General features: G+C 42.1%; 1 protein-coding gene and 1 long non-coding RNA gene across 17 annotated transcripts in view; one reads left to right on the top strand and one right to left on the bottom strand.

The window, feature by feature from the left end:
• LOC138184913 (uncharacterized) overlaps nucleotides 1–26,519 on the bottom strand; it is a 325,808-nt gene that overhangs the window by 283,492 nt on the left and 15,797 nt on the right. For all 8 annotated transcript variants that reach the window (XR_011174499.1, XR_011174489.1, XR_011174465.1 and 5 more), the window contains exon 3: nucleotides 14,833–14,898. This is a non-coding gene — a long non-coding RNA (uncharacterized LOC138184913). The remainder of the gene's footprint in view (nucleotides 1–14,832; nucleotides 14,899–26,519) is intronic.
• Rdl (Resistant to dieldrin) overlaps nucleotides 1–26,519 on the top strand; it is a 92,478-nt gene that overhangs the window by 58,024 nt on the left and 7,935 nt on the right. Inside the window, exons 3-9 of one of the 9 annotated variants that reach the window (XM_069118675.1) lie at nucleotides 1,823–1,890; nucleotides 10,170–10,396; nucleotides 11,952–12,034; nucleotides 19,764–19,901; nucleotides 22,789–23,073; nucleotides 23,289–23,437; nucleotides 26,275–26,437. In XM_069118675.1, coding sequence (XP_068974776.1) covers nucleotides 1,823–1,890; nucleotides 10,170–10,396; nucleotides 11,952–12,034; nucleotides 19,764–19,901; nucleotides 22,789–23,073; nucleotides 23,289–23,437; nucleotides 26,275–26,437 — 1,113 coding nt within the window. Of the gene's footprint in view, nucleotides 1–1,822; nucleotides 1,891–10,169; nucleotides 10,397–11,951; nucleotides 12,035–19,763; nucleotides 19,902–21,116; nucleotides 21,255–22,788; nucleotides 23,074–23,288; nucleotides 23,438–26,274; nucleotides 26,438–26,519 lie in introns of all 9 variants that reach the window. The other 8 variants (XM_069119007.1, XM_069118531.1, XM_069118839.1 and 5 more) reach the window with 8 other exon arrangements.

Raw genomic sequence — 26,519 nt, 5'->3', positions numbered from 1 at the left:
GTTTGTATCTGTATTACACGCATAGTTTTTAGAAGGCACAGAACGTTCTATCTTTTGTTTTTTTTCACTCTTCCTTCTCGTCGAATCTCTGGTGACCAATTTGTCAGTACTATACTGTTTTTTTGCATACATATATACACATTCTAAACGGCCTGAATCGTTCTGATCTTACGTTTTTCCGAGTGTAGACCAAGTTATTACTCACTGTCTCCTGCTTGTTACTTTTTTAGCCTTTAAGCTATCTGAAGCGTGGTCTGCTCTTGTAAGGAAATGACAAAAAAAAATACGAACGAACACTTTTGTTTCCTCTCTATGTAGAAGAATAGTATCTTGTTCAATTTTGGATATATATATATTATATATATATAAATATATTACATACGCACGAACCGTCCCGTTTAGACCATTTTTTAGACGCTAGCTGCTATGCCGCGGTTGCTAAGATGGGCTGCCCGCCTGCCACCACTTACAATTATTATTATTCTATATTTTATTCCACCCGATTAAACCCCTGTTGCCCCCTTTTGCCCCCAGCCGCCGCCGCCGCCGCCCGCCCGCCCGCCCGCCCACCCCCCGAAAACCCCGCCCATCACCACCGTTCACTATCACACTTTCTACCTTCACCCCCTGTGTCTGACACCGCACGTATCACACGTTCGTTCTCAAACACGAAAGACCCCGATTTTTCCACGTCTCGAACGACGTCCACACGTCCGTCCGATAGCTGATTTGTCAAAGCAAAAAATAAGTTAAGAGAAAAGACAAAAAGAATAAGAGGAAAGAGATGCAAAGAGATAATATATAGCTATTACAATTACACGCGACTAAGATTCGTCCGGGATCGACGATCGCAGTGACAATGACAGCGAATGTTTACGAGTATCGTTCGTTTCTTAACTCGAGGGTGAAAGACGAGTAAAAGAGACAGCGAAAGGAAAGAGACGAACGATAGAGTTATAACTGGAAAACAGTTAAATAACGAGCTTTGAAGGTCTGAAATGAGAAGGAATCGACATATCGCTCGGGGGGATGGACAGGTAAACGACAGGATTAAAACGATGGAGACAAAAAGAGAAAGAAAGAAAACAAACGGAGATAAAAACAGTACCGGATACGTTCAAGATATACGAAGTAGAGACACGCGTATAGCTGGCGCGATATAATTAGAGTGACTCGGTTAACAACACCGCAAAACAAGAAACGGAAAATGTATAAAAGGAAAGAGTAACGAGAATAAACCAAAAAAAAAAAAAAAAAAAAAGAAAAGTGACAAAAGAGTATAAAAGGAAATGAAACAAAAGACGATAGTCGAGCAAGGTAAAGTCACCTTGCTTAAACACGTGACTGTGATGGGTGTGTATATATATATATATAATAAGGATTATATATATATAACGAGTCAAATGTGTGTGAATAATTCTTCTAGCTTGGAAAACAACGTGGCCGACGAGTGCTGTTGATTTGGTTCCGTGCAGGGTGCGAGCTCTCTTCGACTTGTACGCTTGCATTGTACCCCTAATTCGCGATTTTGTCGTGCTAACGTTTGTCCTAGAGCATTTAGTATTATCATATCTATAGTCAAATATCGTTCGAATCTTTGTAAATAATATTCAACGATTATTCTATTCTGTTCTAAAGGGAATGTCTCTACTTTGAGCATTAAACGAATCTGTTCTATTCGCTTTTTTTCGTCTTCCGTGAATCAGGGGTAACACACGAACTTAACCGTTATCTACGTACAATGTACCTGTCACATGTACGGTAACTTAGAAACTAGCGGATAATCAGAGCGACCAAGGCCGGATGGTTTTGTTGATTGCAGGTCCACCAGTGGAGGTTGGCGTCACCATGTATGTCCTCAGCATCAGCTCCGTGTCCGAAGTGTTGATGGTACAGTTTGCATTCTCAAACTCATACAGAACTCACATCGACAGCCGTTCGTTCATTTCTTTCTGACCCTTCCTCATCGTTCGTGCGTGTACCGACGCGTGTACCCCCTTTTCTTTCACACTGTTCATGGAAAACTCGACTATTCACCGTGAGAGCGATCGCGGCGAATTGAATCGTCGCACATACGATACGATCCATCGATCGTTCCTCCACGCAAACGATCAATCGGGGTCGATCGATCGTATCGAACCACGCGATACCAAACGCGTCGTCCGAACGAACCAGCTTTTCGAGCGCGTCGTTCATCCAACTATGCCGCTTGTTTCCGATTGTTTGTTTCACGATTATCCGATCCGCATGTGTGTACGTGTGTACAAACGTTCTCGCGCAAATATCAATACGCTCGCGTTCCACGTGAAATTCAACGAAAGAACAACACGGGACAACGCGAGACGGATTAATAAATATTCGTCCGTGAATATTCATCGTTCGTTAGCATTGTTCGAATCCGGTCGAGAAATCTTAGTGTTCACCGATTGGGACCGATGTCGCGTAAAGTTCGTCGTATAGAATGAGATCGGTCGCGGCGCATATACACGTGTATCTATACGTCTCTGTTCGCGTACACAGAAACCTAAACCGAAGTATTTCATACACGCATCGAAATCTCGAGGAATTCTCGACGGGTGACTGGAGAAACGTGCACCAAGAGACACATAGGCATCGCGGCTCGCGATATTTATGTTGGCAGCAAGGGGCATATTGGCACGTACACGTACACATTTGCATACAGATGCATATACTGTCTACCACTCACACGAAACAGAGACACACATAGAGAAAAGGAGAGATACATACCATACATACATACGTATAAAAACATACGTACACACACTCACACACCCTACACGGATGGCCTACTAACCTACGTTTTTATAGCTCGTCACAGCTGTTTGGTTGGCTGAACTGTTACAAGGGAACCTTGCTACGTTCCACAGTCTTCGCAAGATATATTCTTGTCTACTTCGTTTATGGTTTATGGTTGACTCGTTTAATTCGATTTGCGATGTTCTTGTTGCATGGCCCTACCCGCAGTGCTCGAATCAGCGACGAGAGCTCGATCAGCAACGAAAACCAGCCGCGAACAATGGGAAACATATAGCACCCTCGGACAAAAAAGTCAGAAAAATACGTTCCACTATACACGCCAATCTGCTCTAACGCTTTTTACGGTTCTCTCGCGCAATATCGTTTTCTACCAATTCGTTTTATCGCTTAGAAAGGATTTACGAATCAAAGGGTAAAAGCAAACGAACGATATACTGCAGGTTATCCGTTCGAGTGGCAAAAAACGTCGCGTCCAATAAACATCCGCGACGTTATCAAAATTTTCGCGAATTTTTCCTCGTCTCTAAGCCGAGAGTTTAAGTACGATTGCTCTGAGCGAGGTTGAAAAGCGAACGAATCGCGATTCGAGCGCTGCAGGCCGCACATACGTTGAGGCACGCATATATACGCGTAGACTTACACGTATTTTTGCAATTTCTAGATGTATACGTATATAAGCGTGTATACAGCGTTACGTATGGTATATATATCTATATATATATTTTCTTTCTCAATATTTAAGATACGTACATAGCGTAATCATATAACGTATTGTGTATTGCGTATACTCCTGTAGTATTCAAAAGGTATCTGTTCCGGTATCTGCAATCAGTTTCAAACTGGCACGAAACTGGATCCATTTGCGTCCGCCACAGTTTCAGGCTCGATACTTTTTTCCATCTTTATCGATCGATATCGAAGCTTCAATTTGTGGATTATATTTTTTGTCAGTTTTCTTTAGTCGTGTCTTATGGACAAATGACAAATACTACAGAAAAGCGAAGAATAAAGTTTTGCAAGTTGCGGACCATATAATCTCCCGGTTTGTCCAACGAACTCATAAATCAAAAAGAGATCATCGACGCTCGATCGTGATCCAGAATGCGAGTTTGGAGCTGAATGTACGAGACTGGACCCCAGGTGTTGAGCCCTGTGCGGAAACCAAATCAAGTCGACACTGTCACCTGGGACGTGACTCGCGATTTTTATACCCGTTGGCGAGCCTTCACTGTATATTCCTCTTTGCCCGACCCTCTTTCCCCTTATCCCTCGGTTCTTCCGTTCTCGAGTCTTCCTTCGTACCAATTTAAGCAAGGAGTGCAGTCCATCGTCGGTGATCGTCTAATCGGAAACTTGTCCCCTCTTCGGAAACTCGTCGAAGAACTACCAAAGTAGCCAATTTTCCTATCAATTTTCCCTCCTTTATATTTCTCACCCGTTGTAGGCGCATCAGTGAGAAATTTCGCGCCGAACGATGCTGCACGAAGGCTCCTTCTTTCCTCGCCCTTTACTCTCGTAGATTCTGGACATCGCGTTTGTCAGACGGACGTCTCGGGTACCACGACGGAGACATGCAAAGAGGAGCGGAAATAGTGGCAAAAGAGAGAGTCCGTGAAACAATCGAACGAGAAACACCATGTTCCTGAATTCCTGCTTCCTTCTGGCCAGCCGACGAACGCATAGAATATCAAAAAAAAAAAAAAAAAAAAAAAAAGAAAAGAGTATATAGCTTGTGCAACGTTGCGACTACGAATCGAGACTATACGAAATAATGTGTCTATAGATATCTATACATATATATATATTTCACAAATATATATTTATATTATATTATGGATATAATACGACACCTATATTGAGCTGTATCATTGTCAGTGTGTGCAGTACGCTTCTGGTAGCTATGAATCACTATGATGCCGTACACATTCTAATTATTATTAATATTCAAGTATGTGTGTGCGTGCGCTTGTACAATCATACACGTGCACATGTTAATATCCACGCAGGTGTATCGCATCGAGATTATGTGCACGCGTACACACAGACTGGCCACTCGTCGAGGCGCAGAAAGCACAATGTGAAATACACGTTGAGCCAACCAGTGTTCTCGTACGAGCCTCTCTTGCCTTCCATCATTCGTCGCACACACTCTGCTGTTGCGTTTTTCCTTCGTTCTCTTCTTTTTTCCGTTCTTTTCTTCGTCTCTTTTCTTTTTTCTTCAATTTCGATTCGCTTGCAAGCTTCTGCTTTTGAAACTGCTTCTTTCTATGTATGTAACAGCTTCGTTACATAGCCGCTAGTTGTTTCGTACTCCTCGTTCTTGTCCTTCTTTTCTATCTCGATGTTCGTAGGCAAACGCTTACCTGCGCTACTTGCCTGCCCGCGAACTCTCTTCTCTTGCCAAGGAAAAGTTGCGAAGTGTCCTTAGAAACACTCGACAAAGCGCGACCGACGTTCTTTGCATCGTTACGATGCTACTCGAAGAACGTGATTCCGAATTATATACCACTGTGCCAGTCGAGAAGGAAATATTTCTCGTAGACGTAACGCGGTCGGACAGGATCAACGAGGTCTTGAAGAATACGCGGAAGATACATTTCCCGCACACATCGTTCGATAACTTTAGGAGGAACAGTTAAACGGTTCGAAGATTCGTAAAATCGATGGGTAACGAGCGTCAAAATGCATAATACGACAAATTAGACGTCCAGTGCGCATCACGACACGACTGCACTGCGCCTGGAGGAACGCCAAACGAAGCAAAGCTCGCTGCCATGACAACTTCCGCCCGAAGTGACATCAACACCACATTACAACGGAGTTACTTTCGAGCCCACTTTAATTAAACTTGCATTCACGGATTCGCGTTCGCATCAGAAACTACTTATGACCACTAGGTAGACAATACCCAATTAATATAACAACCAGCAACTTTGCGCGCGTTCAATCGCGAAAGACGCAATATCATTTGAAACTGAAGACTCGTTGAAAAGTAGACGATGTCAGATATCGAAACGTAAAATACGTTGTTGCGATCGAGCACCACTTCAAGGATTCAATTTCCACGGAAATGAAAAAAACCTCGTGTATACAATTGCAAAAAGTTGTTTACATGTTAAACATTGCATACATATTGTTCATTGAAAATTTTCTCGTATTTACATCACGGTTCGCTGTTCCGTAAGATAATCTAATATCGATACGTTGTTCTATCGTTTGGAAAGTTACGATTTATATTTAATATGTTATAAATGATGACGATGACTATGTACTAAGTTTTAATTTTATATTGTATGCGTGCATAGTATTAGTTTAGAAAGTGAAAAAGATGATTTAGTTCGTTGACTTGGTAAGTAAGTAAATAAGTAGCAAAAGTAAAGCTCCCATGCTCGATAGACGGGGTCGTTCGACTAATATCAAACGAAACAGTACGGTGGAATGGACTTCTCTATTTATTCCATTTTTATTATTTTCGTCTCCCAACTCCATCCTTGAAGCGGTATCCAAGCATCGCAATAGCATAAATCCGCACATTTATCCGGTATAAAACTTTCCGCGCTTGAAAACGTCACAAAAATATCGCGGCAACGTATACAGCGTCGATGACGGCGGTAAGCGTCGCCTCGGGTTGAAATCTTTCCAACATAGCTAGAGTGAGCGTCAGCCGTTATTGGAGCTGTAAAATGTCCAAGTTCGTTCCTAAAGTTTCCTGAATTTCTCTCTCTATCTCTCTCTTTCTCTCTCTCTCTCTCTCTTCCTCTATCTATCTATCTATCTATCTATCTATCTCTCTATCTTTCTATCTATCTACCTATCTGCCTATCTACCTATCTATCTATCCTCTATCTCTCTCTCATTCTCTCCTCTCTTCCAACAAAATTTCACACCTATAACGGTTGCGAAAATTTCAGTGCAACGTTTGTAATAGTCGTAAACTTCTCGATAAAGTGTACAACGGGACAAGAGAACGCGAACCTACGAATTTATGGCGACAATTGTTATTTTATCGGTTGCACGATCCCGCAATTTTTTTCCTCTTTCTCTGTCACTGAACTCGTATCCTAAATCAAAACTTTCCCGACAACTTTTTCGTGCACGCATAAAAGTCATTTTCACATCCTCACAAACGAACCAATTACGAAATAAAGTAGAATGGTGTCTACACACGTGCATTGCACGCGTATAAACGCGTCGAGCGAAATAACGGAAACAACACCTCGAACAAACTGGACTACATAATCGGAACACCGTGTTTATGCAACATGCGATTATGATCTCACGTGCAAAGTGTATGGCGCAAACGCACGTGAAAGATGTTTCATTCCACGCTCAATTGTGTACGGCATTTTTGGTGCGCTTCGGCAACTGACGATTTAACGAAGGAAAATTTTCGACACGAAAATAATTCAACATAAGTATTGATATATTGATCCAGAAGTTGATCAGAATTTCGTTATATCCGTTACGAGTAAGAATCTAATCGATCTCAAGGATATATCATATTTCGAAGATGATCGTTATATTGGACCGAGTGTTGAAACAAAATGATATAATTAATCAAATTTCACACTAAAGTTCCAACAACTTTCAGATCCTGCTGCATATCGTTGCTACTGTTATCAAGTTCGAAGTTCGATTAGACATAAGTATTTATAATTAGACTTAAGATTCTCTCTTCGCAAGTACGGTATAGGCAATGCATGTTGCTTCGATAGCGTTTCGTAGCATGCCTGCACGTACTAGTAGTGTTGCCCAAGTAATAATAGTCTATATATGGAATACATATAATCACCATATACACGGTCCATGCACCTTACCGCTTTCGCGTGTACACACGAATTACCCTCGCGTCGTGGAACTCCCCAACTGAGATCGACCACGTCGACAGAGATCGGATGCGAGTGAACCGTATACCGAGCGATACAGCTCGGCTTCAACCTGTATAATTTCCATTTCTATAGAATTATCTTATCGTCGAAACTTCGAAATAAGTGTCGAAATTTCAGGAACAGAGTACGACATGTAACCAGTAATTGACTGTTCACGCTCAAAGATCTCAAATTATTAAAAAGGACCTGGTATACAGTGGCGGACAAAAGAAAGTTTACAAAATAAGAAATATAAAAAGACACCGTAATTTGTGTGTGTATACAAAATGGGTTTGTATTAATGAGAGCAATGAATAAATATAATATGCGGTGAAAGACGTTTAGCATAAGGTTTATTAAAATTCATAGTGCACTAATTTTAAACTTCCCTTTGTCCGCCATTGTATTTAAATCGTTAAAATTAAAAACAGAAGCTTTTTGTTTCAGCAGCTTCGCGTTTCTTGTGTTTTAAGAATCTCGGAATATTTGATTTCCAAAAATCTTTAATTCTTAAAAATTCTAAAATTGCTGGAAGACTTTTAACTTACTAAACGGGATGCAAATGTGATTTATAGCACGATCGATATACGCCTTACTCGTCTTTAATAAGTGAACTTTTAATAGCGTCTTCGTTAAATGGTGAAACTTTAACCGTGTTTAAATGTGTTCCCTTGTAATTACATCTCAATAATAATAGACTAATCGAGAAACTTTGATCTCGAATAATAAATCTAGCCATCGGAATCGGCTGATTACGCTCCAACTATTCGCACGGCCACTTAAACTTTCTTCTTGGAACAAATTACTCGCCTCGTAAGTGGAAATATACGACGAATAGCACGCTACAACGCTTGATGAATTCACGATGGACTCGCGCGAAATCACTTCTTTTTTTTTCTCTTCTCTTCGCCCGATGAATCGAACCAAGTAATCAAAGTTTAACGGAAGAACCTTGAATATTTCAAGACGCGTAACTCCCTTCCGTGAGAATCTATTCTTAGTGCCCTTAAATTACAGTATTTACGTTCGATGGCCATCTATTAAAACGGCCGTGCCTTTAAATATTAAATCTATTCACTCTGCGAACCGCTTCACATAAAATCGCGCCCATTCAATCGCGTCCCGATTTCTTCGTCATGCGTAAAATTTTTGATTGAGCGTTTCACGATCTTCCGTTCACTTGAACTCGAATAACCAAGCCGTGAAATCATTTGTTGCGAGTGAAAATCGTTCAATTTTATGCGATGTTTTAACCGCTCTCTGGATTCGATGCATTTGTGCAGAAATTGTATATAAATATACGTTGGTTAATACCATCGGCAAATATAACATCAACTATCGAATACGAAACTATAGCTTCGTGATAGAGAGAAAATAAAAATAATTTCATCTCGGTTGCAAACTTAAAACATGTGACATTAAAAATTTTCGCGGGACAACTCGCGACAAGTTTCACGAAAGACTGGTGTCTTGGCTTGCCTTAGCTAGCAGCGTGCGATCAGAACAAAACACTGAAGGAGAGTCTCGATAAGGTTACGCGAGTGTTCAAGTAGGCGATTTAGCGCGTTACGATAACCACGACACGTGGTAACCAGTACAGAGAAGTCGTCAGCATCAATCGACGAGAGTTTCCAGCTACCTGTCGACGTTCACGATCTCAGTTCTGCGTTTCCTCTCCCATCGATCGATCGCTCGAGCCCCTGTCTCCTACGATCGCGCCGCTTCACGTTTTCGTTTCTCCGTGTTACGTCTCGCTGTTTCCCCTAACCGTTTGAACCCTCCGTCAATTTCGCGTACAACCGTATCTCTCTTACTTTCCGTTTGTCTTTCTCGCGATGTCTCCATCCCCGTGGAAAGACGCTGAATCTTCCTTCCGTCACAAACTGCCCCGCCTCGCAAACAAACAAAGAGAATACGATACACGCGAGAAAAACGAGGAATAACGTGTAAGATAATCGCGTTTTCTCGTCAAATAGAATGACGAATATTTCTTTTCGCGATACGTTTATAGATATTCGCGTAGATGCGTTTTAATGACAATACGAACAGGGTTCTCGTATTCGTCGACAGATAAACCGCATGTTTCGAACGTGCAACGTATCAAATAAATCAGAGAATTTAATCGATGCAAATCTATTTATTCGTATAAAGTGGGATGAGAGACGCGTCAGATAGAAGGCTCCGCGTTATCCCGTCGCGATATCGGTTTGCATTCGCTCTCTTCCTCACGTATCCGGCGAAACTATGTTATTTTTAACGAAGGCATTGTCGCGTAAATGCTGTTAGTCTGTACGAACGTGTCACGTTGCATTGTTCGGACCCGATGCTTTGGCGTCCATTGTAGTTCCCAGACGATCGTGTCGATCGAAAATACGATTCTCGCGGCGTTTTACGATCCGAAATTCGACCACGGAATTACTTACTTCTACGTTCTTCCACGCTCGTTCTCGCGTGTCGTATCGCACCACGATTATTTACGACTCTAATGAAAGCACTCGCGTGTGTATGTGTGTCTCATGCCAGGACTTCACGCTGGATTTTTACTTCCGGCAATTCTGGACGGACCCGCGGCTGGCGTTCAAGAAACGAGCGGGCGTCGAGACGCTCAGCGTCGGCTCGGAGTTCATCAAGAACATTTGGGTACCCGACACGTTCTTCGTCAACGAGAAGCAGTCGTACTTTCACATCGCTACCACCAGCAACGAGTTCATTCGTATTCATCATTCGGGAAGCATTACACGTAGTATACGGTGAGTGACAACGATTATTTCATTTCTAATTATAAAATAAGAATATTCTCATCTATAAGTTACTATTATAGAAAAGAAGCTAAGATAAATATTTTATCCTTTGCAATTATTTGATGCCTGTACTGAAACGTTAATCCGTTCACGATTAATTGTACATTGTATCTTAATAAGCAGCTATCGGTTAAATAACGATAGATGTATTTATTTTCGGCAAAACTAATCACAAGTTTTAGGTTGTTGTGTCTTCTTCATTTTTTCTTTGAAAAGATCTGATTCTACTATTAATAATTGAAGCCACATCGACCGACTCCATAAAATGAGAAATAGAAGAATACAATGATTTTACAAACACTGTTCCTTAAATGTATCTTAGAATTATTCGTGTCACCTGTTTGTTACGAAGGTAGGAAATTATTTGTTTCTTGAGAATTGAATATTAATCGCGTGCTTTTGTAACGAAATTAATTAATTAACAAGAAGTGGATCGATTTGGCTTCTAAGAGAATCAATTAAGAGAACGCAATTTTTTCCACAGGCTGCAAAAGAATTCTGTCCTAAAAGGATTAACGACGTGAAAATTTGTTTTGACATATAAACAAAAATTAGAAGAGAGTTCACCTGCAACTTTACCTTTCTCAAAACGAAATTTTTGGTCTCAAAAACTTCAGTCCAAAAGTATGTTGAAATTGCTATATCGCATGTAAAATTCTCAGTGTGCAAAGGATCAAGTCTGATAAAAAGACGATTTCGATGTTAATACTAGCTTTAATTTGTAATTAAAATCGTTGGAAAGTATCCTCGACAAAGTATCCTGCAATCTCTCTGAACACAAGACGCAGCAGTATTTCGTAGCACGACGTCGGCAAAAGTCGGCGAACCCCTAAACGAAGAAGACTTTCCGAGTAATGGAATATATTTTCTAGCGTGAGGAGGAGCCCGCGATAAAACTGCCACGTTCAGACGCGATTTTAACCCCGTTTCGATACCCTGTACCATTCAAGAACCGTCTAAACATTGGAGAAAGCAGTCGTACCAACGACGACAAATTTTCTTCCGAGGATCGGTCGTCATCGTTTCCATCCCCTTCTTCCTTCGACACTACGTCGTATTATCCCCCATATCCATTCCCCTCTAAAACAACGTCAAGTGTTCTGGTATTAACGGCGCTGCTATATTCACGCGATCCATGCATACCTAACTTTCCCGTGCGCACCCTTTCGTTGCTTTATATTACATTGCCTTGCGGATCTAGAAACTCAAGGCCGACTGAACGTAGGCGGAAAAGCGAAAAACACCAAGAGAAATTGATCGGAATGGGTATCGATGTGTATATTTGGACATAGATTCTCTATGGTTGAACGAATATTATAACGATAACCGTTGCTTGAAATTGGCAATAGTACGAGAGATTTGTAGAAATTTCTTCTAGCTTCTTCGAAGTTGGTCCTCTAGCAACGATATCGATGTATGAATTTTTAATGTTGAGCAAACGTTTGATCGTAATTTTCGTTTATCACGTTCCATAGATTGAAAGTAATGTTTGCGTTTGTTACAGTTTAACGATCACGGCATCGTGTCCAATGAATCTGCAATACTTTCCGATGGACCGGCAACTCTGCCATATCGAGATCGAGAGCTGTAAGTACGCACGTGCGCGTGTATAAATGCATACATAACTGAACCGAAGTGACGATCTCAGAAAAGTTCGACACCCTCGCCTCTGTCCACTGTCACACAGACACGCTACATACGTTACATGGAAACATACGATTCGAATTTATCATCGGAGCATTAACAGTGTCGATCTTGCGAACGGCAATCGACGTTACCTGTTTATTTAAAATAACGTTCTGAACGCTTAATATCTAAATTTCGCTTGCTAATTTCCACTCGTTATATACTCGGTTTCGATGAAAGTTAAAAACATTTTATCGCGATGAAGTTGAAGTTAAAATACGTTTCGAATCGGATCAAGGGAGTCGATTGCCGTTGATTAAACGCGACTCAACTGTACATCGCTTTCAAACCCTTTTTCAGATAAGCTCAGAAAGACGCTTCTGTCCTGTACATTTGCGTCAAACGTAACAGGAAAAAGAACAGATTATGAAAAAAACGAAACCTAAGGGAACCTCGTATGTTCTACTTTTACACGCTCATACGAAATCTCGTTACCCGACACCTTACAGCCCACCCCCTTCAACGCGACCTCCCCGCTCTCTCTCTCTCTCTCTCTCTCTCTTTCCTCCTCCCACCTTTTCCCCGAATCCATGATAATCTCTTCTATTCCTTTTTCTACTCTGTCTTCTCCTCTCTAGCTATCTATCTATCTGTCTGTCTGTCTGTCCATCACTCGCCACTTTACACGCTCACTAACACGAATCAGTCACACGATCCGCGGCATCGTCGTGGATCACTTTCATTCACTCGGTCCACTCACTCACTCGCTCACTCACCCGCTCTCGCTCACTCTTATTGGGTTTTCTATACCATTCACGATGACTGTTTTACCTACGTGACATCGTGAACTTGCCGAGGCAGACGCGTGCTTTCGTTTGAAAATTCCAATGATGGGCGAATCGAACAAAAGGAAGGAGAAAAGAAGAGGAAAAAGAAAAAAAACAACGTAAAGGAACTTTACACCGAAGGGGATGATGTTTCAGAGTTTAATAGTCGATCGAATCGCTCGATGGATATCCTCGAGAAAACTTTTATCCGAAAATTTGTCTTAACGCGTTCAACGGGGCACATAAAATCGAAGGGAGTCCCTGGTGAAAATCAATTTTTCTATAACGCGTATCCATTTATCCAAGCATCGTTCGCAAGAAACTATAGAATTCCGATGATCGTACGTACGTTCACGTCTTGCACGTTGAATGCGTTACATAGGATTGGACGTAATTAACTGCCTTTTGAACGGATCAGGATCCTGGAATAGTTGCAAGGTTCGCCTATTTCGATCGTTTCGAGTCGAATCACGCGTGTGGCTCGGCAACGAGGCACAGTGTGCGAACAACAAGAGCACCTTGACGAGAAGCGTGTCCGCAATAGCCGAGACGGCCGTCTCGATCGGGTCGCTCGCTGTATACGCAATCAACCCTGACGTTGACTTCAGCACGAAAACGAGTCGACGACACACGGCTCGATTAGACGTGCCGCTACGTTTAGGCTGCTAATAGTGTTACGAGAACGCATAGAGAACGAAAGGTCTCGCAAAGCGAGAAACAAGCTAACGCCCCTGGTAACACACCAGTGTACGGTGGCACGTACGGGAGAGCTAACCCAACCACCTTGCGTGGGTGTAGATGTGCGGCTGCGAATTCCTCTTTGTGTGTATGTATAAACGCGAGAATGGCCTGTGAGCGTGTGCGTATTATCACGAGCTCGCGCCGATTATCACTGCTGCAAATTGCACGCGATTATTGGGTGTGTGAAACCGAAAGAGGATGCCCGGATGCTCACCCTCTCTCTCTCTCCCTCTCTCTCTCTCTCTCCCTCTCTCTCCCTCTCTCTCTTTCCTCTATTCGATCGAAGGGTTTCTTTCAATCATTCTAACAGCGAATCAATTCGAACGAACGAATTTTTCTCGTTCCACTTCGATCGAAGCATCGTATCTCGTTGGAGAGAGGGCTAGCTCGCGGTGAGAAACGATTAATTAGACTTCGAAAATCGGTGATGGTCGAAAAGCGGGCAAACCGCCGCCTCGTTAGAAATATTTATCGTAAACAAGTTATTAACTCGTTAACGATAATCGGCCCGGCAGTCTGATCATTTAGCAGCCATTAAATCATTGCCCCTGTATCAATAAGTTCGGTAATTGTACTGTATAATCCAGTAGCCAGGTATTCGCCTCGGTTCTCGATAACGATACAATATGTATTATCGATGGTCGGATAAGCAAATAAATGATAAAACGAACGCACCTGGTAACCAACCAGCTAAATTACAACGATCGTTTCGCGTAACGATTCTGGCCGACGATTGTATAAGGGTTGAAACGAGGAGAAACAAAGAAAAAAAAGAAACAAAAAGGAGTCGTGAAACGCATCCGGTGCCTTTGATTATACCAGAAGTCTAGCGGAGATTGGTAATCTATACGGGGACAATGGAAAAAGTTTCGGCCTAACTCGTTCCGGCTAAGAGATCTATATTAAAACTCAGTCGTTTGCAGGATACGACGAAAGGCCGCCGGAAGTCGGACGCTCGAGATATCAAAGTAACTTGACCAAGTTCGTTGATTAGTTTCGCGGAGTAGAAAGCCGGATCGTGCCGTCGTCCTTAATTGCTCCAGCTTCGTCCCCGGCGAAATTATTACTGTCGTTAAAAGTATTTCTGTTCCGATCTGTCGCGGCCCATGCGCCATTCCCACCTACCGCTCATTCCGTTTCCTCACGAAATGGTAATTAATAACGATTAATATCAAGGCTGATACTACTTACGTAAATGGACGAAGCATCAATCGTCGATCCCAGCCAGCTCGAAACATTCGGCAAACATTCCACTTCCTGGAAAACGATATAAAAGCGCGCTCTTAGTAATACCGTAATGGAGGAAATGCGTGCAAACGCAACGCGAATAGATTCCAATCTAACTATAAACGACGAGTAATTACAGAAAATTGTTCGATGACTTTCAACGCTACTCGTTTCCAGAATATTTCCATCGGTCGCTAATGTTCTCGCGTAATTTATTTTAATTAATACAACTTTATTCGTCCGACCAAATCCACGTTTTAATTCGGTCTAATTAAAACAATGCTCGCTTAATTATCGATCGAAATGTACTCTCCGTTACCCCGAAAATTCGGGATCGTCGTTATTCGTATTTAACGAGTTACGTAATATTTTCACCGTAACTATTTTGATTCGTGGAAAATAATGAATCCATTGTAGCCCTACGTTGAATGGACACGGAGGAAGGATATTAATTAAATTTTTTCAAACGCGATTCATTGGCATCGTTATTTTTAATCCCGTTATCGGTGGATGTAACACGCCCACTCGTTATTGTCGCGATTTATCGAGCCGGCATAGGTCATCAACGACAAACTTGGTCAAGCCCGAGAATTCATTTGCGAGCCCGAGTGAAAAAATAAACGACGGCCTTTGTTATCGAACCAGTTTGTGATGTTTGGCCTGCTACGTGGCGCATTAACGTTATTGTACTACCGCGTTTTCCAATATAATCGCGTTTCGGCGTTACACGATGTTGCCATCGTCGACGAAAGCGGACGTGCAATTTGCAGTAACTCCAAACGACAGGTAGTGAGCTCGATCACGCAGAAGTACGGTCAACCGTTGATCCACCGTTGGTGGATATCGAGCTGACCGACGTTCACGCAGCAAGGGCAGACGCATTTCGTGGTGGTTTGTAGACGTAAAAAAAAAAGGGTAAACATTTAAAGAGTAAAAAGTACATATCGAAAAGAAAAAAAAAGTTGAAAATGTAAAGAGATTATCCTCGTCGAGAATAATTCGAGGACGAGTACGAGTTTCCGCATCTTCGATCGCAATCTGCGTGACATAACCGTACATAACCGTAAAACGTATTTACGAGCATCCTCCGAAGGGTCTCCACTGTACCAATTTACCACAATTGTGAACTATCACGTCGGTCTTAGCAAACTTTAGTGTAATTTCTCCGCAACCGCATACAGCGAATGTCTCGCTACCGTGTCGAGTTTCTGCTCGATCGGGAATACGCGCAGAGAATATCGACTCAGAACGGGGGTATTCAGAGATATCGATGTAAAAAATCGAAAACAAAAAAAAAGATGCGAAAAAGTAAATAGAAAAAAAAACGAGGAAAAATTTACGACATGATATCAAACGACGGAGAAATCGCACAAAAATTGAGAAAACCATAGAGCACACGCACAGCTGTATATATCAGACAATTTTTCGAACAAAACGATCAAAACATATTATTAACTTTGGCTCCGACGACGAAATGTCTTTACGAACGTGTGCTACATGAATACACTAAAAGTCACCACTTTGCCACTGTCACAAAACCACCACCACCACTTGACCATCACTATCACAAAACCAAGCCCCCGGCCCCCTCTAAAAAGCCTCCGACATATAGCACTGAGCCTCGTGTCCGGGGACGTAGTAAAGGGCCGACGACGGCCAGCCCCGAAGGAGGCTAAACACAGAAAACGACGTGTCGACTACGGTGCGACCGAATTAAAACGCATTGTGCATCTAGCCCAGCGCATGTAAGAACGAAACGACTGCAGCATTTTAGCCACGACGTGACGTGCCGTGGCCCCGTTCTCGGTATGCCTATACATATTCATTTTTTCGAATATCTAGTTATGATATATCGACCTTGGAAAACCGATTTTCTCTTATTTTGTTAATATTCCAAAAACTGGTACCCAATTCCCCCGGCCACTTTTGCGTATGCTATTAATCATACTTATAGAACCGTAGTTTGATGATACTTCGTCCTAGATGAAAGTCGGCATGCCTTTGGCACGAAAATATTTTGTTCCGCTCTCTTAACCCAGGACCGAATTTTCGACTGCGCAACTTTAGTCGGCATCGAGTTTTTGCTTCCTGTTATTTATACTTGTGCGTGCCTTTAACGATCCGTTGAATGTGCCGCTTTGGGTTTCGGTGAATAATCTACAACGTATTCACCAGAGAACGACCGGTTCTCGTTGCTTAAGCGAAGCATTTAGAATTTAAATATTTTTTTCCACGAGATCGTAGTAAAACGACTATCTCCCTGAAATTCAATTGAATATCGTTATAACGGATCTTGATCTATCTCTTTTTAATTCTACGAATTATCCGCAATGAAATATAAAACTTGGGCAAAGTTCCTGAAAAAGTTCAAACAGATAAAAATTCGATTTAAATCTTTTACTTTGAACGATACATTTTGCTAGTATGGCTATCGCGATTTGAATAATTCGCTCGTCTCGTTTCAAAAGAAATAGTTGCCGCGGCGGGTACGAGCGATCGTTAAAGTAAAAAAATTGATCGACTGAATTCGATCCAGGCTAAATGGGATCCGATAATAGCATACTTTGCGAACGCGAATATTGCAAACGACCATTCCAACGGGAGTAAAAAGAAGTTAAATTCCGTGTTCAGAATTCGTGTCACTGGTAAAGCACAAAGCATGCGGCATCGGGCATGACGTACAAAATTACGTGGCACGAAGCATGCGATTGTATATGCTGATGCATGTATACGTGTGTGTGTGCGTGTGTATGTGTATATTTTGTGTATGTATATGCGCGAAGGGAACGCGCGCGCGCGCGCCTATCCGCCAAGTCCACCCACGTATTTTCCAAATCCCGCACAACCACCGCATGCCGAGGCACGAAACTTTTTTTCTTCGCTTCTCCATATCTACTTTATACACTTTCCACTTATCGTCTTATATAACCTAAACTTGGTACCACCACTACGATCCTATACGGTTCTCTTTGCTAATGTTGCCGCAACCCTCCTTTTCTTACGGTATTTCGCCAGTCACTCTGACCTCTCCTTCTTCCCCTCCGCACCCCTTCAACCCAGTAATGCTTAACGTTGCTCCAATCCAGGAAAATTTTTTTTTTTTTAGAGAAGAAAAAGAAGAAAGACGTAACCTGTCCATTTGTAATCGGTTTACGCGTATTGCTACATTTATAATGTACGCTATATTGCTATATGCGGCGAACATCGGCGAACAGAATATTCTTTTACCGTTTATGAAAAACATTTTTTCCAGATATGGATGGACATAGAGAGTAGTAACTATATTTTATACCGATTAATGTCTCGTTAAAATGTAGAGGAATAATGTAAACGTTTTACGTTTTGTAAAATACGATATATTTTGTAGTATATGATGTATATTTTACGCTTTTTATCGGACGCGTTGACGGGTACGTGAAATATGAGAAAATTAAAGCAAAAGTACGGGGGAGAAATGTTTGAAAAAATAAAAACGACGAATGGGAATTTCGTTTTCAAAAAGCGGGAACAAGATGAAATGACGAGGTAAATAGGAGAAACCAGTAAATCGTTTTAACCAGGTAGAGGTAAAAGGGGGGAGAAGGAAGACACGAAGAAAAGATCGATAGTTTAAAATTAGCGAAACTCTTGCGACAATTAAATTACACGGTTTCTTGCTGAAGGCAGCCGGTTGAATGTTAACGAGGCTAGCTCGTGCATCGGGAAACATCGGAATCAGGCTGGCAATCGACACACGCCAGAGTCGCGAACATTGTACAGATAAATCTGCCGAGCGGCAAAGCATTCGCCAGGCGGAATTACAGAGAGGCATTTACCGGCCGAAAATGAGCAAACGGAACGGAGAACGGCGATAGTATTTCCGTGTTCCAAAAACAAAAGCAGTTAATCTCGAATACTCGGTCGTAGATCGCTTAATCCACGTTTCGCCGATGTTCGCGCAATGTGGCCGACGCCGCGATGGAATGCCACTTTGGTGCCTGGAATGCGGTGTAACGATCGTAATCACCTAAGATTCAGTTACGGAGGAATGTTTCTCGGGCCGGTATGTGCACGCTCGAGGCCGCGCCGAGGAATTAGAGGAACATAAATAGGTGCGAATTCCGATCGATCGCGGAAAATTCGCCGTCGATCGCGAACGGATACGTTTTGTGTCAGCGTAATTAAAACGCACAATCTGTCCCCGCGTTCGATAAATTATTCCAACATAGACATTCGTCTATAGTTCGGTTATTATTTTCAAGAGATACAACTGGTTCCTCGTGGCCTCGATAGCTCGTACCATGCTCGAAAGGATTTTTGCGAGAAGGATTATGGACGTATGGAAAGTAAATCGCCGAAACGATAGCATCGACGGATAAACGCAAGAGTTTACGAGAACTCGACGACGATTAAAAAGCGGATGATGCTGCATACGGAGAACTTTTTCTACGTCCATAAGAGACGATTATAAACGCTGCACACGCGCAACGGTTCAAAGTATTGTCGTTTTCGATCGCGTCTGATAATCGGCCGAATTGACTCAGTCACTCCGGCCGACGATTATTTCAACGCCTAGCTCGATTATGCCAACGATTTTTGCAGCGCTGAAACGCACCTTAAGCCGATCTATACCTACGTAGAATAGAATAGAACGAAAGAGATAAAATTGTACAAAATCGTTGGTTAATGGATAATGTAAATATAGCGATAGACGCCGTGTAGAAGCGGTTTAGGGTGCTAGATACAATGTTTTGCTTCTATCTACGTCCTTACCCTCTATCACCCAACTTGCCCAGTTTAACCTTGTGACACCTCTGTTCTCCTGAAAAGTCCTCTTAATACCTACCACACAAAACTTGAGTGTCTAATTATTGTATGTTAGAGCGAAGATATTTGTGTTCTTGTTCTCCCGGCAGTTGGATACACAATGCGCGATATTCGGTACAAATGGAACGCCGGCCTACAGTCGGTCGGCATCTCGAACGAGGTGGAACTACCGCAGTTTCGCGTGCTCGGTCACAGGCAACGACATTCAACCATACACCTATCTACAGGTAGATATCCCCCTCTTATTAGTTCTTCCTTCTGAACTTCGTCCAAAAGGCTCGCGCAGATGATTAAATAATTATTGACTTATTGTAACATAATTGTCACACGCGTATACACGCCGTTATATACAGTACGATATGTGTGAAGCGTTGTTTTCTTTCCTTTTTATAATTCTTATTTTTCTTGTACATGTATATATTTTAACATTTTCTTTTCTTTGTTTCCAATGTATAATTTCTTTTCTTTTCTTTTCCTGTTTATTGACTCGCACCGATATGCACCGATCACCGTTTCGCCTTCTATCGCGAACACAATCGATCGTTCCGATCAAGGAAGAGCTTACCCGTTAGGACGAAACCGTCCCCGGGGCTAACTCATTCGACCAACCGACCGATCGACTAATCAATCGACTTCATCGATCTTTAAATCCACGGAACAAAGGACGAAGACGAACTCTCCCAGTTCATACGAATCCATCGTTTCCGACTTAATCCTCTATCACGAGTCGGAAGTGGACGACGTACTTATTTCACTTACGATCGATCGTACGATCTCATCGTCAGTTTTTCTATGCTAACTATACCGTATAATAACTATCTCGATACCGTGATTCGAAAGAAGAAAATAATACCGAGTCAACTTCCGACAATCATCCACAACATCAAATCAAACCGACACGACGGGCTCTCAGCAAAATCTAAAGAAAAAAAGAACCGTACGACATTACCGTCATCTTTTTTTCTCGATCGTCTCCGTCGATCGAAAAGATCGCACGAATCAACTACGAGACCACCACACCAAAGAAAATGAACAAACAAACGAACAGCTAATAAATTCCGCTTGCACGTCCTCCTGCGCTCGTGTTAGATCTTTATTGTCCCCCCGTTAAATGGTTCTCTCGTGAGAAAGGCAAAGAATAAGAACGAATGGATGGGACAGATAGATAGAGGAAAGAACGGAGAATAGAACAAAGAGAAAAGAATGGAACGAATAAAGCGAAACACGCACAGATTGAAAGAGAAACAAATAGAGAAAAATTAAACGTTAATCAAACACGTGTGTGTAATAAGAAAGAGAGGGAAAGTAATAATAAAGAGAGCGGACTTGTTGGGGTTTTGACGGGGGTGCGAGGTAAGTGGAGGCCCCCTCGGAGCTGAAACGCGTTTGAGGGCTTCCGCGAAGGTACGTACCAACCGCGGGGGGTCTCTCTATTTTTTCAGTCGGATACACGATGAGGGACATCCGGTACAAGTGGAACGAGGGCCCGAACAGCGTCGGTGTCAGCAACGAGGTCTCCCTGCCTCAGTTCAAGGTCCTTGGTCATCGTCAACGAGCCATGGAGATTAGTCTAACTACCGGTAACGTATGAATAGAACCCCACCCCCACCAACAACCAAAAAAAAAAAAAAAAAATTAATAAATCAACCCTCGCTTTTAACGGTATGGGTAAGGTGGAGAGACACGTTTGCGCTATCCGATGTCCGCAACCACGATGTCGCTCGCAGCAACGTTACTCGACGTTGATCAATCGTCGATCGATCGACCGATATCTCTCTCTTTCTCGCGATCTGCGGCCCTCTATGCAGATACACCACGTTGCTGGATGTGAAATCCTTAGGCTCGTTTCGTCGTTGCTTTTCATTGTCGTTGCGATTCCTAGAGATTTTACGTATTTTACGTGTAGTGATTTCTAGTGATTTCTACTGTTACAAATAATTCCTAGATATTTCTATCGTGTATTCTTAACGAATCCAAACGGTCCCGATTATTTCTAACGATCCCCGATGATTTATTCCTAACGATTGCTAGTGAATGTTAGTAAATTTTATTATTCCTCATAACGCCTAGCGATTTCGATTATTTCCGGTAAATTTCCAGTGATTTCAATTATTCCTAATAATTGCCAGTATCTGAACGTACGGTTCGATCGTTACATTTGTATCACGTACAGAAGTATAGAATGTTTCTGATACGGTGTACTGTAACAATCACATGTCGAAAGTATCAACGAGAAAATACCTCAATAAAGTTTTTTACGTCGGTAACGATCTTCCGATGAGTCTCATGTCGAAACAGTGCTTCTTCGTTAAGGCTCGAGTTAATATCCTTTGGTCGGAAGACAAGCGGTGTAATCGTCGTTCGCGTCGGTACCGACGCATCACGCGAGTAATCTCACCGCAAGACACGTCATCGTTACTCTCTTCCGCGCAGCATCTCTTCTTTGAAGTTCCATCTGCTCGGAGCTAACGACTGAGCTCATAACCGTAGGATCCAAGCAGCAATCAGACCTTCCGAGCAAATCCCATTTTCCTCCCGTGAACGTCGTTGATTCTTCTTGCGATTCGTAACGGAGAAGACGTAAAGCGAGAAGGGCTATAAACCGACGGGAATTCGCTGGGCGAAAAGAAGCAGCGAGGCAACAACTCGATTTTCTATCCACGCCGATTCCTCGTTCCGCCTTTTCCGCCTCGCTGCCGCATAAACCTCTTTTCCTCGAGTACACGCGACATCCTCTTGTATTCTCGAGCACACGCAACAGATCTATCAACGCCGCGAAAACTTTGCTTAACATCTTGCGACGCGTATCTGTCTGACGTAACGAAGGGGAACGACGAGATGGGGAGAAAAAGAAGAGAAAGAAAGACAAGAGGGAAGGGAAGAACGTCTCTCCTTGCCTTTCGTAGTCGATATGCATCGTAAAGAAGGCAAAGGGGAAAACGAAAAGAGAAAGAGAGAGATATCGATTCTAAATAGAGAAGGGAAGTATAAAAATGAAAAGGGGCCAGAGTGAAAGAGAGACATGAAAAAAGTAACGACAACCAAAGAATAGAAAGAGACATTTCATGGCGCCTCTCCGTCCCCCTATCCTAACTGTCGATCTTTTCATCGTAGGAAATTATTCGCGGCTGGCCTGCGAGATCCAGTTCGTACGGTCGATGGGCTACTACCTGATTCAAATCTACATTCCTTCGGGCTTGATCGTCATTATCTCGTGGGTGAGCTTTTGGCTGAACCGTAATGCGACCCCCGCTCGGGTGGCCCTCGGAGTAACCACTGTGCTCACCATGACCACCCTTATGTCATCGACGAACGCGGCGTTACCGAAAATCTCCTATGTCAAGTCCATCGACGTTTACCTAGGAACGTGTTTCGTCATGGTGTTTGCCTCGTTGCTCGGTGAGTACTCTTACGTGCTCTTCTATAATACGTATGTACAAATATTGTACGTTCTATATCGTTCATCTTAATCTTCGTATCTGGGAAATTTTATACCGCGTCACGATTTCTCCGTAACAAAGGGAAATTCTCTAGCGTGCAAGTTCTCTCAGCAGTTGCATATATATAGATATGTATCTTGTTTTATTATTTGTATGGGATCTTTGTCTTTGCAGAATACGCGACGGTGGGTTATATGGCAAAGAGGATTCAAATGAGAAAGAATCGGTTCCAAAAAATCGCAGAAAGTATGAAGACAGCGAGGGAGAATCCAGGACCACCTGGAGTACCTGGTGATCACGGAGATCACGCGCCTAAACAAACTGTGAGTGTAACATCGACCAATCTGTCGCGCCCCATTCATCTTTCTTTCCGATTAGAATGTTTCTGTTGCTGTCGACATTCCATACCTTTAGCCATGTAAATAGTTCGATCGAATTGATCGAATTGAAAAAAGAAGCAATTTCTAGCTGCGCAGTAGAATAGCGTTATTATTACTAGCAATCATGTTAGTGCTGCCACGTTACTTTTCCTAGTCCAGCATTGCCTTTTTATCGTCGTATACCATCAATTATTTTCGCTACTTTTTCGCAAGTTTCAAGTTTTAACGTCATGACACGACACTTTCGACCACGAGGATCAACCGTATAGTTTGTTCACGATAACCAGAGGTTCGATCCTCGCCGCGCACCAACATGAAAAACAGAGGGACGAAAAAAGGAAATATTTTTTTTGTCGTTCGAAAAACGAGTGAACCGCGAAAGGTCAAAAGCAAAAAGCTTCTGTGAAAAGAATTCCCATTCGGTCGTGTTACGCCGGTCGGTGGTGGCGGTTCGTGTTCGGACATGCGATGCACTATAAATTTTCTTTTAATCTCGGGGATTGTGAAACGAGAACGAAAAATATTAAAGGGAACGCGGGAGGAGGGGAAGGCCAGGGGAGAAACGACAGACAGAAAGAATACTGGAAAGAAGGCGGTGCCGTCGGATGGATTGCATTGCGGTATCGCGCGTAAAATGTCGCCAGGATAAGGCAGTTTAATTAATTTTGAACTGGATTAATTACTCGCTCTTTGACACGCCGTGCGGGCCGCACCGCGCGCGATATAAACAAGAACGCTTCGTGTCGCACGGCTCATTTCATCGGCCGGTTTTGCAGCTTCGGAAAAGAAAAAAAAAATAGCACGCGGCCAAGAGAAAAGGAGCGAGGGGCGTTAATGAAAATGACACATAGATAAAAGCACAACGACGTTGCCCCGATGTCTTTCTCTCTGTTTTCTACTTTCAAACGTGATTAAACGCGGACACGAAGCTTGCATTAACGCGGAAACCGCTTTGTACGTCCGCTAGAATTCCATTACACTTCGAGCCACAGATTGAACGTAAATGAACGGTGGGAAATAAAGAAGTCGCGTAGATCTTAAAGTCAGGTGAGTCGCTTGATAGATTTGCGATCTACAGTGACTCGTGAAAGTATTTCAATATTTGCCATGGAAAACTTTTGCGTATATGTAGACTGTATGTGTTATGTGAACACTATATATATATATATATATATATATATATATATATATATATATATGTCGGGTTATGGTTAAAATTCTGGGCGCGTAACAACTCTTCACGTGAATTAGCCATTGTTTTACAAAGCCGAGATTATATTTACACGTATATACAAGACTACTACAAAGTTTAACAAATATTAGAGTTTAACGAATAATAAGTTTAACAAATAATAAAGTTAGTGAATAATAAGTTGATGGAATAATAAGTCTAACAAATAATAAGTCTAATGAATAATAAGTTTAACGAATAGTAAGTTTAATGAATAGTATGTTTTACGAATAATAAGTTTAATGAACGCTATTAACAATGTTCTTGGGTTCAAACGAATCCACGGTCAACGGGATAACTCTTTACTAAGCGTAGACTAATTTTAGGCGCAAAATACGATTGTTGAAATGCTCGATGTGTCACTCTCCAAGGCAATCGTACGAATACCAGCCTCGTGGAGATTTTTCTCGCTGTACGATTGCATTTGTTTTCTATACTCGTTTGGAAGCATCGAGAAGGTTCCAAACGCCGTTGCTAGGCAGTTTCTGCCTGAAGTTTAATACATACACGTTGGAAGCATCGAGAAAGTTCCAAACGCCGTTGCTAGGCAGTTTCTGCCTGGAGTTTGATTATTAATACAATGTATGTCCCGTTATATCGGCACCTCCGAGGCAAAATCACACGTGGCTAGGCCCGCTCCCGAGGCCGCATGCCGCCACAACCACATTTCTCGGAAAAACCATACAACCACTCCAGACCTCCGTTAGGCAAAACGTCCATCCCGTGACCGTGGCTACGTTCGGCGACCAATTGTCACCTCGAGCCCAATCTCGCTATCACAAATCTCGAACAATTACAGCTATAATAAAATCTAGGCTAAAGTACTAGAGGATGTTCCCAAAATTTCCAAGGAAAGGCTTTGGTTTTCCTTTCATCTCCGACATATGTATATACATAGTATATAAAACATCTTAAAATTTAGCTGTATAATAAGACTCGACTGTCATGATTATACTGTCAAAATGTAAAACCAAACTGAAAATATACGTAAGAATTACAAGATATTTACTCGTACACATATATCTAAACAAAAATTAATCCACTACGTGAATAGCCATTTTATAATTGTATATTAAGTATTAAATATGATCCGATTGAATATTACGATTTATCGATATAGTGGACAATTGTCTGTTTAAATATTTCTATAATCTCTGCGAAATATACATATACTATATATTTGTAATCGTGCAAATGTGTAAATGTACTCAATACATAGTTGTACCGAACATTTTGCAATTTCTATATATATTTTCAGATTTGTTTCAAACATTACCAATATAATCATGATAGTCGGATCTCGTTACAATGCTAATGAAGTCTAAGAATGTTTCATATTATGAATACACGTAATGTATTCAGAAAAGATTTTTACAAGTATGCAAATAATTTTATGAGTCACTGTAGAATGTGGAATTACGGGAGAGAAAGAATAAAATATAGTAGAACTCGCGTTTGTCCATCCTCGATGTCGCATGCCAATCTACCAAAGTAAGGGGTTCTCCTCGAAAAAGGACACCCCACGCCGAACTGCCGTGTCTCTTGTAAGTGGTCCCGTGTTGTCCAGGAGGTGCGGTTCAAGGTGCACGACCCGAAGGCACACAGCAAAGGCGGAACGCTCGAAAATACCATAAACGGACGAGCCGATGAGGAGGTAGCGCCGGCGCCGCAACATCTTATTCATCCTGGCAAGGATATCAGCAAGCTCTACGGTACGACCAAATATTCTCTATCTCTCAAATTATCGGCTTATAATCGAGATTTTCCTTTTGTACTCCTTTTACGAGACATTAA

Source organism: Bombus flavifrons, chromosome 1 (assembly GCF_040668555.2).
Source record: "Bombus flavifrons isolate JBK064 chromosome 1, iyBomFlav1_principal, whole genome shotgun sequence".
Taxonomy (NCBI): domain Eukaryota; kingdom Metazoa; phylum Arthropoda; class Insecta; order Hymenoptera; family Apidae; genus Bombus; species Bombus flavifrons.
This window is presented reverse-complemented; position numbering and strand designations above follow the sequence as displayed.